This window comes from Globicephala melas, chromosome X (assembly GCF_963455315.2).
Source record: "Globicephala melas chromosome X, mGloMel1.2, whole genome shotgun sequence".
NCBI lineage: Eukaryota > Metazoa > Chordata > Mammalia > Artiodactyla > Delphinidae > Globicephala > Globicephala melas.
In genome coordinates, this window is record NC_083335.1 from 2,624,998 (window position 1) to 2,639,588 (window position 14,591).

Sequence of the window (14,591 nt, forward strand, 5' to 3'; positions counted from 1 at the left end):
GGTCTCCACGCCGCGCAGGGCTTGGGGGAACTGCTCAGAGGAGAACACATGCACATTTCCACAACAACAGGCAGCGCTGGGCCTGAATCTATGCCCAGGAAGCACACGTTGAGCTCACGACACTGGCCCACAGAGACCAGAGCCTTGGCTGGCACGTGGCGCACCTCAGGGCTCTGCGGGGGCACGATGGCTAGGGTGTGTGTGTTGGGGGGAGGGGAGCGGGGGCTGGGGGGTTCCTTGACACCTGGGTCCCTCTGGGGCCTACAGGGACACATTTGGGCTTGCCAGTACAGGGAGCAACCTGCCCCAGGGGATGATGAATAGGGGACCCTCTCAGGAGGGAGGCCCAGGCACCTGGAGTGGCCCCTAACATGGGGCCAGTAGGCTGCCAGGCCTGGCCTCCCCCTGCCTCCAAGCCTGGGGGCCCCGGGACCTGCTGAGCCTACTGGCCTGAGATGCACCCTGGGGGGCTCATCTCTGCAGCCCCGTCCTCATTTCCCGGCTCTTCTGGGATGGGCTTGAGCCCCTCCTCGGGGGTCTCCTCGGCCTCCTGGCCTTCTGCCTGGGCGAGGCCCTCTGGCTCCCAGCCAGGACCTCCTGGGGCCACCGGGGAAGCACTGCCCATCCGGCCAGGCATGGGGACTCCGGGGGCATCTGAGGGTCCTGCCTGACCTAGGTCCGCAGGGGCGGCAGCACTTCCATCTTCCTGAATGGCCGTGGACGCGTTGCTGGTCTCCCCAGGGCCAGGGGCTGCCCTGGCGGCACCATGGTCTTCAGGGGCTGCCCTGGTGGCACCATGGTCTTCAGGGGCCACCTCGCCAGCCTTGGCAGTGCCAGCAACTGCCGCACTGGCCTCCTCACGTGCCGGGTGGTCCTCGACGCTCCCTTCCTTGGAACGGGCGGCCTGGGCGGTGGTATCTTCACCATGTGCAGTGGTGCCTGCGGTGATGGCCTCATGGGCCGGGGCGGCCTGGGCGGCTGCTGCCAGGACTGCAACGTCCACACGGGCCTCTTCCTGCCCTGGGAAGTGCTCCCTGCTAGCCAGGTCGGCGTCCCAGGCCTCGGTCTTCTGGATGAGCCGCAGCATCCCCGCAAAGCCGGGAGGCCTCCTCATCAGCCGCCTCCTCCTCAGCGTGTCCCGGAGCGTGTCGTTCAGCTGGGCCCGTGTCAGCACCTGCCGGGCGCGTGCCTGGTCCGCCATGGCCGGGTGGATGGCCCCCTTCTCCAGGGCCGACTGCAGCAGGCCTTCCAGGCGCATCACGTACGCAGAGAGAGTCTCCTGGGGCCGCTGGGCACAGGTCACGAACTTCAGCCGAGCACTCCCCCGGGGGTCCTTGTTCCCAAACACCTGCACCAGCGCGGCCAGGCAGTCCTGGGCAGCCAGCTCGGGATCTTCCGCCAGGAGGCCACGCAGGAGGTCCAGCGCGGGGCCGCGCAAGCTCTCCACCAGCCTCCTCCGCCTCTCCCTCTCAGACACGTGGCGCCACAGGTGCAGCGTGTGGCTGGCCTGCTCCAGCCAGCTCTCAGAGGACCCTTCCCCGTGGCCCGGCTCTTCCATCCCAGAGAAGGTTCCCAGCTCCTGGTAGCCCATGCTGTCCAGCACGGGCTGCGAGGCCTGCCTCCACTGCTGGGTCCCGGGCCCTGCCTCACCCATGGCGCCTGCCGCTGTCACAACTGCTTCCTCAGGCGCAGCCATTGCCCCGCCCGTGGGTTCTGCCATACTCAGAAGTCCTGCCACACTCAGAAGTCCTGCCACGCCTGCAACATTTCTGTAACCTGCAGCTCCTTCCTCATCTGACTCAGCTCCTGCTTGACCTTCAGCTCCTGCTTGACCCTCAGCTCCTGCTTGACCCTCAGCTCCTTCCGCACCTGCAGCTCCTTCCTCACCTGCAGCTCCCTCCTCACCTTCAGCTCCCTCCTCACCTTCAGCTCCCTCCTCACCTGCAGCTCCTTCCTCATCTGACTCAGCTCCTGCTTCACCTTCATCTCCTGCTTCACCTGCAGCTCCTTCCTCACCTGCAGCTCCTGCCTCACTTGCAACTCCTGCCTCACCTGAGGTTCCGTCGTCACCTGCAGCTCCTTCCTCATCTGACACTCCTGCTTCACCTTCAGCTCCTGCTTGACCCTCAGATCTTTCCCCACCTGCAGCTCCTGCCTCACCTGAGGCTCCCTCCTCACCTGAAGCTCCTTCCTCACCTGCATCTCCTGCCTCACCTACAGCTCCCTCCTCACCTGCATCTCCTGCCTCACCTTCAGCCCCCTCCTCACCTGCAGCTCCCTCCTCACCTGCACCTCCCTCACCTTCAGCTCCCTCCTCACCTTCAGCTCCCTCCTCACCTGCAGCTCCTGCCTCACCTTCAGCTCTCTCCTCACCTGCAGCTCCCTCCTCATGTTCAGCTCCCTCCTCACCTAAGGCTTCCTCCTCACCTGTGTCTCCCTCCATACCTGCGACTCCCGCCTCCCCTGCAGCCTCCTCCTCCCCTGCAGTTCCTGAGTGACCTGCAGTTCCTGCCTCACCCGCCCTGCCAACCACTGCTTGTCCCTGGGGCTGCGCAGGGCAACTGGGTCTATCCTGTGAATCAGCATCAGGGGCCTGGGGCAGGCAGACCACAGTCCAGGGCCCTCCCTTGCCTGGTATTTGGCGGGGGAGCAAGCTTCGATTTAAACACTCAGCAAACTCGACCAGGGCAACACTCGACCCCAGCTCCTTTCTGTAGACCTTGCCCAGCACTCGGTACCTGCCCAGGGAACGCAGGGCAGCCTGCACAGCCTCCTGGAATTCCTGGTCTTTGCAGTCATCTGGGATTCCCAGGATGAGCAGAGATCGCTGAGCGTTCACGCCCATCGACCTGCACCAGTCCCGCAATACCGCCAGAGCCATCGCCATCTTTGAGGACCTGAGGGTGGGGGGAAGCGATCAAACAGGTGTGCACAGGCTGTTGAAGTGTGGGAATCGGCCTGTGGGTGCAAAGAGGAGAGAATCATGTTTGTGCCACACAGCCCACCCTAGTGCCCCTCACAGCAGCAGCCTGGAGCACCTCCCTGCCCTGTTTGGTTTGTTTGACTTTAGGAAACTTTTTTTATAAATTACATTTATTTACAAGATAGAAGGCTAGGGACTTCCCTGGTGGCGCAGTGGTTAAGAATCCACCTGCCAGTGCAGGGGACACAGGTTCGATCCCTGGTCCGGGAAGATCCCACAAGCCGCGGAGCAACTAACCCCACGCGCCACAACCACTGACCCAGCGCTCTAGAGCCCACGAGCCACAACTACTGAGTCCACGTGACACAACCTCTGAAGCCCACATGCCTGGAGCCCGTGCTCTGCAACAAGAGAAGCCACCGTAATGAGAGGCCTGCGCACCGCAACGAAGAGTAGCCCCCGCTCGCTGCACCTAGAGAAAGCCCGCGCGCAGCAACAAAGACCCAACGCAGCCCAAAGTAAAAATACAATTTAAAAATAATAACAAAAGAGCACTTGTTGCGTACGACTCAAGAAACAATAATAAAGTAAAATAAAATAATTTTTTTAAAAAAGACAGATAGAAGGCTCGTCACCTTTTCTACATTTCTGGCCTCAGTTTTAGGAAGCTGCCTTTTTCCCAAGGAATTTTTCAAGTCTTCCAATTTGTTAGCATAAACATTTCCATAATGTCCCATAATATTCCCCTATATCCTCTTTGTTAATGTACATCTGATCCGTAACGTTGGCCCTCTTTCATTCCTCATATTGGGGATCAGCGTTCTTTCTATGTTTCCGTGATTCATCGTTGTAGGACTTTCTCGGTTTCCTTGCTCTTTTGAAAGAAGTGCGTGGCTTCGTTCACCGTGTCCATAATTTGCTTTCTATCACTGATTTCCTCTCTTAGCTCTCTTATTACTTCATTTTATGTTTCCTTTGCTCTTCTTCTTCTAGCATCTCTCAATGGACTGTTAGCTCACTGATTTTATGTCCTGACTCTTTTCTAACAGAAGCATTTAGAGGAATACAGTTTCCTCCTGTCGCTTTTTGCTGCCTCCCACTAATTTTGGTAAGTTGTGCTTTTTTAGTATTCACTTGGAAATATTTTCTAAGTCCCCCTGTGATTTTTCTCTTTGATCCATGGGTTTCCCAATATTTGAAGATATATTATCATTAGTACCATCAAATAAAATTCCCCCGTGATGAGAAAACTTATCATGGAAACTTGCAATACTGCTAAATTTATGGAGACTGTTTTACAACTCTGGTATGGCGTGTCCGGGTGAATGTGCAAAGCACCCTCGTAAAGAATCTGTGTACTCTGTGTGGAGGCCAGGGTCTTGCCCTGCCCACCCACCTCTGCAATTCCTGTGCCACCCGGACAGAGGCGACCTGAAGCTCTCGATGCCTAATGCAGTGGGCCAGAGCCCCTCCCTGGACCCCCACAAATCCATCTGCCATGGCCAACAGCCTCCACCGGATCACAGCAGCCCCAGCGCCTCCCCCTCTCAGCTTCACTTACGCCCCCCCGTGGCCAGGCGGCTCCTCCCCGACCCCTCGCACTACATCCCCTCCATATACCCTCCCCCACCCACCAGCTGGTGGCGCTCCGCTCTGGGCCCTGGAAGCCGGGCACCCCGCCATGCGTAGAGGTCAGACTGCCTCTCTCACCTCCCCACACCGGGGAGTCCTCCCCCGAGCACACTCAGCGCCAGGGGCTCTCGCTTCTCGTACCCCAGACGCAAAGCCCACCCGTCTTGCCCCCGCCCACCCGGGAGCCGGAGCCCCCTAACTGCCACGAGCGTCCTCCCCCCCCACCCCACGCCCCACCCCGGCGGGAGCTCCCCTAACGCCTACCGCACCCGCGCCCGGGAGTCCTCCCCATCGACCCCCGCCTCAGCCAGGAGTAGCTCCCCCTTCCTCCCGCCACACGCAGCAGCCGTTAGCCCTCCCCTCCCGTCTCGGCCCCGGGGGTGGGGCCCGCCCTTCCCGTCCTCCCCGTCCTCCCAACCCCCGCAGCCAGTCGTCCTCTCCTCTGGCCCCCAAAGCCGGCCCCACCTGACCAGTAGGAAGCCCTCCGCTCAGGCCCCCCCCCACGCTTAGCCATTAGCCCCACCCTCTGCACCCCGACTCCAGAACGCCCCCCACCAGCCACCCCGGAAGCCAGCGGTCCTCCCCTCTGACCCGCTCACTGGGGGACCCTTCCCTCAGCCCCCCTTCAGCCCGCTACCCTCCGCCGCCGCTCCCCCACTCCCAACCGAGCAGCCCGTAGCCCTCCCCCGACCTCCACTCCTTCCCGGGGCCCCCGGTACCTGCGGAGTCCAGCCCCCGGCAAAGCCCCCGCCTGTCTCCTGACTCGCTCTGACTCTGTGGATGGCTCCGGAGTCCCGCTCACGAGGGGCTGAAGAACTCGTCTCAGCAGAGCAGCCAGGAACTGTGCCGCCGACTGTCCCAGGCACTCTGTGCGAACGCCACGTGGGCTTCCGGGTGCTCCCGGAAGCCCCAGGAAGATGAGGGAGAAAGTTCTAGACGTCTCTTTACCGAGAAACTGGTTGGATCAGAAGAGCACGTGAGGAGGCGCTCTGCTACGGAAGCAGCAGTAGCCATGCGCACTGAGGGCCTGAGGTCCCAAGGCTTGGCGCCTCCGGAAGCAAAAGACACGCCCATTGGCCTTCCACCAATAGGAAGGCCTCCTGCGAGGCTGCGGAGTTGGGGGAGCGAACTTGGCGATGCAGAGCCCGTTGTGGCAAGTACGTCCATTTGTCTTTACAGGTGGTTTTCTACTGTGATTGATAATGTCATAAACCTATTCTTATTTCTTTGGTTTGTTTTAACTTTTGAATTTTATTTTATGTATTTTTTTATACAGCAGGTTCTTATGAGTTACCCATTTTATACATATTAGTGTACATTTGTCAATCCCAATCTCCCAATTCATCACACCCCCCGCCCGCCCCCACCATTTTCTCACCTTGGTGCCCATATGTTTGTGCTCTACATCTGTGTCTCTATTTCTGCCCTGCAAACCGGTTCATCTGTACCATTTATCTAGGTTCCACATATGTGCATTAATACACGATATTTGTTTCTCTCTTTCTGACTTCCTTCACTCTGTATGACAGTCTCTAGATCCATCCACATCTCTACAAATGACCCAATTTCGTTCCTTTGTACGGCTGAGTAATAAATAATAGTAATAAAGCTCTTCTTTATATGGACTGGTTTCTTGTCTAGTTGTATCAACTAGCCATCTTCTCACATGGCACAAGAGGATGAGGCAGCCGTCTGGGGCCTCTTTTATAAGGGAGGTAATCTCATTCATGAGGGCTCCCCCCTCATGGGCTAATCACTTCCCAGGGCCTGAGGGAGGACTGAGGGGAGCCTGGACCCCAGAACACAGTTGGACCTGGGAAGCCAAAGGGCGGGATGAGCACGTGCAGCACTTCCTGACATCCGGGTCTCAGAGACGCTGGGGAGGGGAGTACGGGGCGGGGTCTCAGAGAGGCTAGGGAGGGGGTATAAGGGTCGGGGTGTCTGGTGGGCACGGGAGAGAATCCCAGGTCCTCCGTGGAGTCAAGGTGAGGGCCCTGAGGGAGGACTGAGGGGAGCCTGGACCCCAGAACAGAGTTGGCCCTGGGAGGCCATAGGGCGGGATGAGCACGTAGAGCAGTTCCTGACATCCGGGTCTCAGAGGCGCTGGGGAGGGGGAGCACGGGGCGGGGTCTCAGAGAGGCTGGGTAGGCGGTATAAGGGTCGGGGTGTCTGATGGGTACGGGAGAGAATCCCAGGTCCTGCGTGGAGTCAAGGTGAGGGCCCTGAGGGAGGACTGAGGGGAGCCTGGACCCCAGAACAGAGTTGGCCCTGGGAGGCCATAGGGCGGGATGAGCACGTGCAGCACTTCCTGACATCCGGGTCTCAGAGACGCTGCGGAGGGGGAGCACGGGGCGGGGTCTCAGAGAGGCTAGGGAGGCAGTATAAGGGTCGGGGTGTCTGGTGGGCACGGGGAGAATCCCAGGTCCTTCGTTGAGTCAAGGTGAGTGCCCTGAGGGAGGACTGAGGGGAGCCTGGACCCCAGAACAGAGTTGGCCCTGGGAGGCCATAGGGCGGGATGAGCACGTGCAGCACTTCCTGACATCTGGGTCTCAGACACCCTGGAGAGGGGGAGCACGGGGCGGGGTATCAGAGAGGCTGCAGAGGGGGTATAAGGGGCGGGGTGTCTGCTGGGCACTGCGGAGAATCGCAGGTCCTGTGTGGAGTCAAGGTGAGGGCCCTGAGGGAGCACTGAGGGCAGCCTGCAACCCAGAACTCAGTTGGCCCTGGGAGGCCGTCACGTGCAGCACTTCCTGACATCCGGGTGTCAGAGAAGCTGGGGACCTGGGATAAGGGGCGGGGTCTCATGAGGGCAGAGGGTAAAATGTCAGGTCCCTGGTGGACTAAGGTTAGGGCCCTTAGGCAGGACTGAGGGGACCCTGAGGGAGGACAAAAGGGACCCACCAGATCACCGCCCTTGCAGGTGGCCGTGGGAGGCCCCGGGGTGGGATGAGCACGGTAGGCCTGTCCTGACGTCCTGACGTCAGGGTCTCGGAGAGACTGGAGACCTGGTGTAAGGAGCAGGGACTCACACTGGCAGACGGGACAATCCCAGGTCCTGCCCAGAGTCCAGCCTGCACGCGAGGAAGGAAGGACTGAGGACGTTAGACCCCAACACAGGGAGGGATCCTTTGCCCTTCCGCGGGGGCCTTGGAGGCGCCAGGGCACGGTCAGCAGATGAGATGTTTCCTGACCTCTGGGTCGGGGTCCTCAGGAGGTCAGGTGTTTGGTGTGAGGGGTGAGCCTTCAGGTCCAGAGGGTGGACTCCCAGGACCCCGAGGGAGGACTGAGCAGACCCCCAGCCCTGGAACAGGGGCCTCAACAGAAACCTGCCCCTGTGGTCAGCGCTGGGAGGCCAGGCAGGATGTGAGGAGGAGGTGAGGACCCAGCATCTCCCCATCCTAGGACCCTCGGGAGGCCCTGGGCAGGTGCGGCCACCTGTGGGGCCCCCTCACTGCTTTCTGTTCAGATTCGGGGTCCTGTTCTGAGTTTCCCTTCCGGCCTGCAAAGGGGAGGGTCCAGGCCCTTAAGGGGAACAGTGAGCACGACGAGCGAGCCCCGAGGGGACCACCCACCCCAGAACTCAGAACTGGGGGGACCTCACAGAGTCCGGCCCAATCCTCCTACCAGCACCGAGGCCCAGAGCTGTGCCACAGTGTACACAAGAGGTGCGCCCTCCATTCCTCTTACAGGGGCTCCAGGAACCGGGAGGCGAAGGCCCAGGTCTGAGGACCGTGTCCTCAGGGCACAGGGCAGAGGAGGCCCAGGCAGCGCCAGGAGCCAAGGGGAGGTGCGTGCCCTGAGTGTGTACCCAGGGGCTCCCCCTCCCAGAACAGAGGGGACCCCACAACACCCAAGTCACCCCACCGCCCTGTCAGCCCCAGAACCTGGGGCCGTGCTGGCTGCACCCTGAGGAGCCCCCTCACTTCCTTCTTCAGGTTGGCAGGGGACAGGCCACCCGGGAGGAGCGCCCCTGTGAGGCCCGAGGGCAGCCCTTGAGACGAGACCTGTAAGTGGCCTTTGTCAGGGCTGCCCAGGGTGCCTTTCTCCGCCGAGGCCACTCACACCCCCTCTCTACCCCAGGTACGAGGTCCCCTGCCCACACTCCCGTGGGCGGACCGACCCCAGTGATCAGGCCCCTGGTCGAGATGAGTGAGCTCCGCCAGCCTGAGGCCGACCTTGAGGCCCCAGTCCCGGCCCAGGGTCCTGTGGAGGAGCCGCTGCTGGGGGCTGCGGGGGAGGAGGCCGCATCCCCCTCGTCCTCCGCCTCCCCTGGCGCCCCCTCCTTCTCCGCCTATGCTGAGCCCTTGTCCCGTGAGGCACTTGTTGCGCTGATGGCTGACCTGGTGGGGTTCCTGCTCGTCAAGTTTCGTACCGGGGAGCCGACCTCCGAGGCGGAGATGCTGATTACGGTCCTCCGGGAGCATCGGGACCACTTCCCCGTGGTCTTCCGCCTCGTTTGCGAGTGCCTGCAGCTGCTGTTTGGCGTGGACGTGAAGGTGGTGGACCCCCGCGAGCGCACCTACGTCCTGGTCCCCACCCTGGGCCTCACCTGGGATGCAGTGCTGAGCGACTGGCAGCGCACGCCCGAGGCCAGCCTCCCTCTGCTGGTCCTGACCATGGTCACCCTGTTCGGTGACCGCGTCCCTGAGGAGGAGGTGTGGGGAAAGCTAGGCACCCTGGGGTTTTGTGGCGGGAGGGAGCTGCTCACCGAAGTGTGGGTGCAGACGGGCTACCTGAAGTACCGGCAGGTGCCCCACAGCGACCCTGCCCGCTACGAGTTCCTGTGGGGTCCCCGGGCCTACGCGGAGGCCAGCAAGTGTCAGGTCCTGCAGCATCTGCTCAGGATCAATAGCATGGATCCCAGGTTCTTCCCATCCGTGTCTGCAGGGAGTGTGAGCGATGAGGAAGAGGGAGCCTGAGCCAGTGCAGCAGCCAGTCCCACGTCCAGCAGCTTCTCCCGTGGGGCAGGAAGGGGGGCTGCTCCTTCACTCTGAGTTTGAAGAGGGAGCGGTCAGCCTTCTAAGCAGTGAGAGCCGGGCGAGTTGGGGGAAGCCGGTGTGCAGCATTTTGGGTTCCTGTTGTGTATGTTGACATGGACTTCCATGTCGTTTTCTTTAGGAATTTTTCAAATGTTGGTTCTTTGAATAGAAGACTAAACAAGCTTCAGTGTCTAACTTTGTGTATGATGTTAATCCCACAGGTATTTGCACTAATTCAGTTGAAGAACAAGAGTTTTGCTGTTTTGTAAGAGAGGTTGGGAAATCTCCCAGTTCGTTTTGTGACCGTGTACAAGATAACAGGGAATTGGAATCAGAACTGCTCTGGAAATGTGGAAGTACTTAGCAGTGATATAGATGGGGGAAGAAATAGAAAATAAAAGCCATTGTTGTTCCAATTCTTTCTTCCCTGTCTTGTCTGTCATTCTGTAAATAAAACGAACTATCTCTGTTGAGTTGGATTTGCACGGGTATTTTAAGAAAGTAGGAGAAGGTTCATCTGCGTCAATAAGCCCCCTGCCCACTGGTTTGTTTATTCCGCAGACCTCCACGGAGCCTCTGCTCTCCGGAAGGGCCTGTGTTAGTAGCGGGAACGCTAGGAAAAGCAGGACACACCCACACCTAGAGTGATGGTCTAGGAGCCACTGTCACATGAGGAAGGTGGTGAGACGTCCCCTAAGTCCCACAGAATAAGACAACATGGGACGAGGCGGTGGGGCTCCAGGAGCGAGCCCTGGAGTGTTAAGTGCCCCGAGCCAGGGCACTTCGGGCCTTTGGGAAGCGGGGGTTCCTTCTGTGGGAGGTGATGGTGATGAAGCTGGGTGGTGGCAGCAGCCAGACATGCAGAGGGTGTGTCTTGGGTTGCAGGGGAAAGTCTGAAATGGGACATTGCTGTGAGATGTCCTTCTGGGTCATGGATAAAGCCGAGAGAAATCTCGCCCTGGGGCAGGAAGGAAGGGGTGCTGGCTCTTGTTGCATTGCAGTGGGCCACAGTGAAGAGGTAGGTGTTTCATACCCGCCATCTGCAAGGATTTCCAGAGAAATGAGGGTCTTGCTCTTTGAAGCCCTGCTCGGTATTCCCGGGGCTGGCCCTCCTCTCCCTGCCCTGGGAGAGCCAATTACCAACTGTATGGAAACGACCATTTTAGTCACCTGGAGTTTACTTTGGCCACTTGTGAGCAAGGTCTAGATTTCAGTGGGATGAAATGAATGAAAATAGGGGGTTTGAAAGAAGAGAGGCTGCCGAAGTGGAAAGGAGTCGCCGTGTGACTGGAATCCTGGGAGCTTTGCGTGAGCTGCACCCAGCTGGGGAAATCACCACCCTTCCCTCCATGCCGACAGACACACACACACACACACACACACACATCCAAATTGAATAATAAATGCTCCAGGAGTAAAACACACAGAACAGCAATTTTGAACCAGCAATTTTGGTTTTCTATTCCGTTTCCTATGGAGCTGCAAATTCTCTGAGATGTCATGAAAAGAAAGCAATTTCCAGAGGGGAGAAGGACAGAGTCTGGGATCAGAATAATACTAGAAATAAGTCCTAGCCACTAAGAAGCAACGTCCGCCAGTGTCCCCGCGTTCAGGCAGGTGCAGAAATATGGCGGCATCAGAGACCCACAGGTTTGGGCTGTGACCTGGCATCGAAAGGAAGGGGCAACTCCTGGGCCTAATGGGATTGGGAGGTCACTGCAGTGGGAGGTGCAGACGGCGCCGGGGGCTAAAGAGGCAGCCCTCCCTGCTGAGCGCCATACGACAACGTGAACATTACGTGGGATTCTGGATTTGAAGCACCTGCCATATAGCAGGTGGGCACTTGGAAAAGGTGGAGAATTTCAGGGCCAATGGAACCTGCTCAGACACTCCTGCCGGAAAAGAAGGGGATTTTGTCATCACAAATGGTAAGCGCTGCTTTTGTTGAGCCTCTACTAGGCAGTGTGGCATTGGAGAGCCGTCAGGTGCTCGTCCCTATCTTGTCTTCCTCTCCTCCCCGCACAAGAGGGGACACAGCACTGCCAGAGTCCTCTTCACTTAGGAGGGGTCATGTGATGACCCTTTGCCATTGAATCCTGAGCAGAAGCATTTTTGTCACGGCCATCTGTATCGAAGGCACACCGGGGTCGGGGGTTAGTCCTCAAGCCATGACAACACAGACACAGACCACTGTGTTTCCTCCCCCAGGGTCTTAAGTCCTGCACCTTTGACCCTTAGATGTGAGATGCCAGACTCTGTGCCTTTAAGGCCCTGGGCAGGGTTGGAGGTGTTCCAGAGAGAGGCTGCCCCACAGGGAGCTGGCGGAGGGCATTTCCCTCAAGCAACCCACACCCTTAGGTCCCTGAGCTGCACCCATCCGTCCCCGCGGGGCTGTGCTGAGTCTCTGTCAGGAGGGCAGCCGCCAGCTGCCGAACGGCCCCGTTGGGGTCGGGGGCGTCCCCGTGGGGCCCAGCCCCGAGTCCCCCTCAGGGGTGACCCTGCTGCCCACAGCGCCCACTCTCTCCAGAACCTGGCCTCGGTCTGCACAGCCTGGCTTTTGCCCTGCCTGTCCCCCGACTAGGAGCCGCTTAGGCCCCGGTCCTGATGACCTCGTGCATGTATGTTTATCTGAAAGTCCCAGAGAAGCATCCCCCCTCGACCAATATCATGGTTCGGGTGGAGCTGGCAGGACGTGATGTAGGCACTCGGCGAGTCTCCTCGTGGTTGGTAAGTGATAATCATTGCCGCGTGGATGTGGGGCGAATCTCTGTGCTTCCGACTTACTTTGAAATCATTCCCTACGTAATGCCCAAATGTTTGAGTACGCTGATGGCCTTCTGAATGTGACCGTGAGGTTTTGGTTTTTGAGCCTGAGTGCGAGAGGCACAGGCGTGTCCTGTCAGCCACCCGCAGAGCCGGCTAGGACTCTGGTGTCCCCGATCAGGGTGTTTGAGCAGAGGGACAGGCTGTAGCAGATGGCAGGGGTGGTCCCCAGGACGCTCCCCCAGGCCCCAGCCACCTGCAGACCCGCATGAGGGTTTGGAAAGGAGCCAGGCAGGAGAGGGCTTTGGGGTCCCGGTGATGCAGGCTGTGAAGAGGGTCAGCCGCCCCAGAGAGGTGGAAGGAACAGCACCCACCAGATCCCATCTGACCTGCCCTGGGCTGGCCGGGGGAGGCAGGTGGGAGCAGATGCCGCTGCCGGTGAGCTGCAGCCCTGGACCCCAGCAGGAAATGGGTGCTCTTGGGACAACGGGTGCTCCAGGAGCAGAACCTCGTGGGGCACTACCGGGGGAAAGCAGGGATTCCTAGTGCCCGTTCGTGCAGTGAACTGACTGATGGGGGGCAGTGCTAGCCCAGGGACGGCCGTGGCAGGCGGCGCAGCAGTGGCCGGGACATGCCAAGAGCGCCCCAGGGACATTCAGGGAGGCACTTTTCAGGGGGGCAGCAGCACCCTCCCCAGTAGACTCTGGACGAGCACACACCACCCCGGCACACAGCCAGTCCTGACCAGGGCGGGGCAGGGCACACGGGAGCTGCTGCCCATCAGCGGGAAGCTCTGACGTTCTCTACGTGCGCTGAGCCTGCCCCCTGAGGGGCTGGTGTGAGTTGTCTCAGCCGTGGCCCTGTTTCCCGAGAAGCCCCCATTCCCCAGCCCCAGCTAAAGTCTGCTCTGAGCTCCAGCCTCCTTGGCAAAGGGCTGACCTCCCGCCTGGCTCTCGCCTACCCTCCTCTGTGGCAAATATCGCCGGCTGCTGCTTTAGGGGCCTTTGTGAGCAAGTGCGGGGGCCCGGGCCTGGGCCTGTGCCTGTCCGTGGTCCCTGAGCTGGGGCTGGGCACAGCATAGGGCTGGGTTGGTGGCGGGATGCAGGGTGTGAAGCCAAGTGACATTCACAAGACAGCAGCAGGGTGTAAAGCCACGTGTGAGCAAGCATCCAGGAGGAGGTGCATCCGCAGGGCCCTGAAGGGCACAGACACTCACGCCCCGTGGGGATGCGGAGAGTCCTCCAGCCCGGCGGTCCCCGTGCTTTGAATGCAGGCTTGCCGCCTGCCTGACAGCCAGTGTGCCCGGGGAAGTGAGCCTGCAGGAGAACGTGGGGCCACCACGCCGCTGGGACAGAAGGGAGCAGAGTGGGCAGTGGAAGGAGAGAGCAGGGCCCAAGCCTGAGCATAGGAGCCGCCTTCAGAGGGCCGTGCCTCGGACCCCCATGTCCGGGACCCTTCTCCATCCTCACGCCCTCAGTCCTAGACCCTCACCCTCCTCCCTGGCCCTCGTGTCCATTTCACGAGAGATGGTGACCTGATGGGGCTGGGGAGGCCACGTGGGCAGAATCCAGTGTCAGGCTCTCATGGGCACTAATGCCTGGCTTCCCTGTGTTTTCTCCATTATGTGGCCTGAGGCGTCAGGTAGTAGGACCCCGTGGAGGACAGCTGAATCCCCCTTGACTGTTGGGGAGACAGGTCAGGCCAGTGCGGGGATGGGTCTTTGCACGCATATGATGCTTAGCTTGAATAAGAGTCCTTCTAGTGACAAGCTGATCAAATCATGGAGACTCCCTACGCCTCGATTTCTCCATCTGTAAAATGGGCCTCCTAACAGTACCAGGCAAAAGCATTGGTGTGGGTTTCCCCATGATGTGACCTGCTTGTAAAAAGCCTGTGCAAATGAAGTGGTCGGTGGCTGTAGCTCTTGTTACTGAGTGTGTAAGAAGGATGCGCCCTCCCCCATGTTGTGAGGATTCCCGACCAGTGCACGTCTTGGGATCCCCGCGTACGTGGATTAGTGCAGTTTTTCTTTTCTCGTGAACATTTGTTGTCAGAATGCTTGGGCTCGCCTTCCTCGTCTTCTCGCTTGTCCCCGTTCAAGATGAGGCGGTTGATCTGAGGTGTCGCCTCCATTGGAACACGGGTGTTTGCAGCTTTAGGTCCCAAGTGCCTCTTTGGCCGCGTGCCATAAGTCCTGGGGCCTTTGGTATGTGTTTTCTTCATTTCAAAGTATTTTCTAGTTTCCCTTGTGATGTCTTGTACGTTCCCTGGGCTATTGTTATGGACTGAACTGC

The 14,591-nt window shown here is 59.5% G+C and overlaps 2 protein-coding genes across 2 annotated transcripts; one reads left to right on the forward strand and one right to left on the reverse strand.

Moving 5' to 3' along the window:
* Nucleotides 1–442: 442 nt before the first annotated feature.
* Nucleotides 443–2,887, reverse strand: LOC132594425 (paraneoplastic antigen Ma6E-like). Its single transcript, XM_060291820.1, has 3 exons — nt 2,179–2,887; nt 1,981–2,088; nt 443–1,941 (listed from the first exon to the last, which is right to left on the reverse strand). The coding sequence occupies exons 1-3, from the start codon at nt 2,885–2,887 to the stop codon at nt 443–445; spliced, it is 2,316 nt and encodes a 771-aa protein (XP_060147803.1).
* A 5,813-nt stretch (nt 2,888–8,700) lies between these two features.
* Nucleotides 8,701–9,474, forward strand: LOC132594486 (melanoma-associated antigen 8-like). The gene has a single exon (XM_060292126.1). The coding sequence runs from the start codon at nt 8,701–8,703 to the stop codon at nt 9,472–9,474; it is 774 nt and encodes a 257-aa protein (XP_060148109.1).
* Nucleotides 9,475–14,591: the final 5,117 nt, after the last annotated feature.

Excerpts from the sequence above, each read along its gene's own strand:
- LOC132594486 (XM_060292126.1), top strand. The coding sequence starts at position 8,701 with ATGAGTGAGCTCCGCCAGCCTGAGGCCGACCTTGAGGCCCCAGTCCCG.
- LOC132594425 (XM_060291820.1), bottom strand. The coding sequence starts at position 2,887 with ATGGCGATGGCTCTGGCGGTATTGCGGGACTGGTGCAGGTCGATGGGC. Across the intron at positions 2,089-2,178 it reads AGGTGAGGAAGGAGCTTCAG|ATGAGGAAGGAGCTGCAGGT; the intron begins GTGAGGAGGGAG and ends CAGGAGTGTCAG. Across the intron at positions 1,942-1,980 it reads AGGTGAAGCAGGAGATGAAG|GTGAGGAGGGAGCTGAAGGT; the intron begins GTGAAGCAGGAG and ends AAGGAGCTGCAG.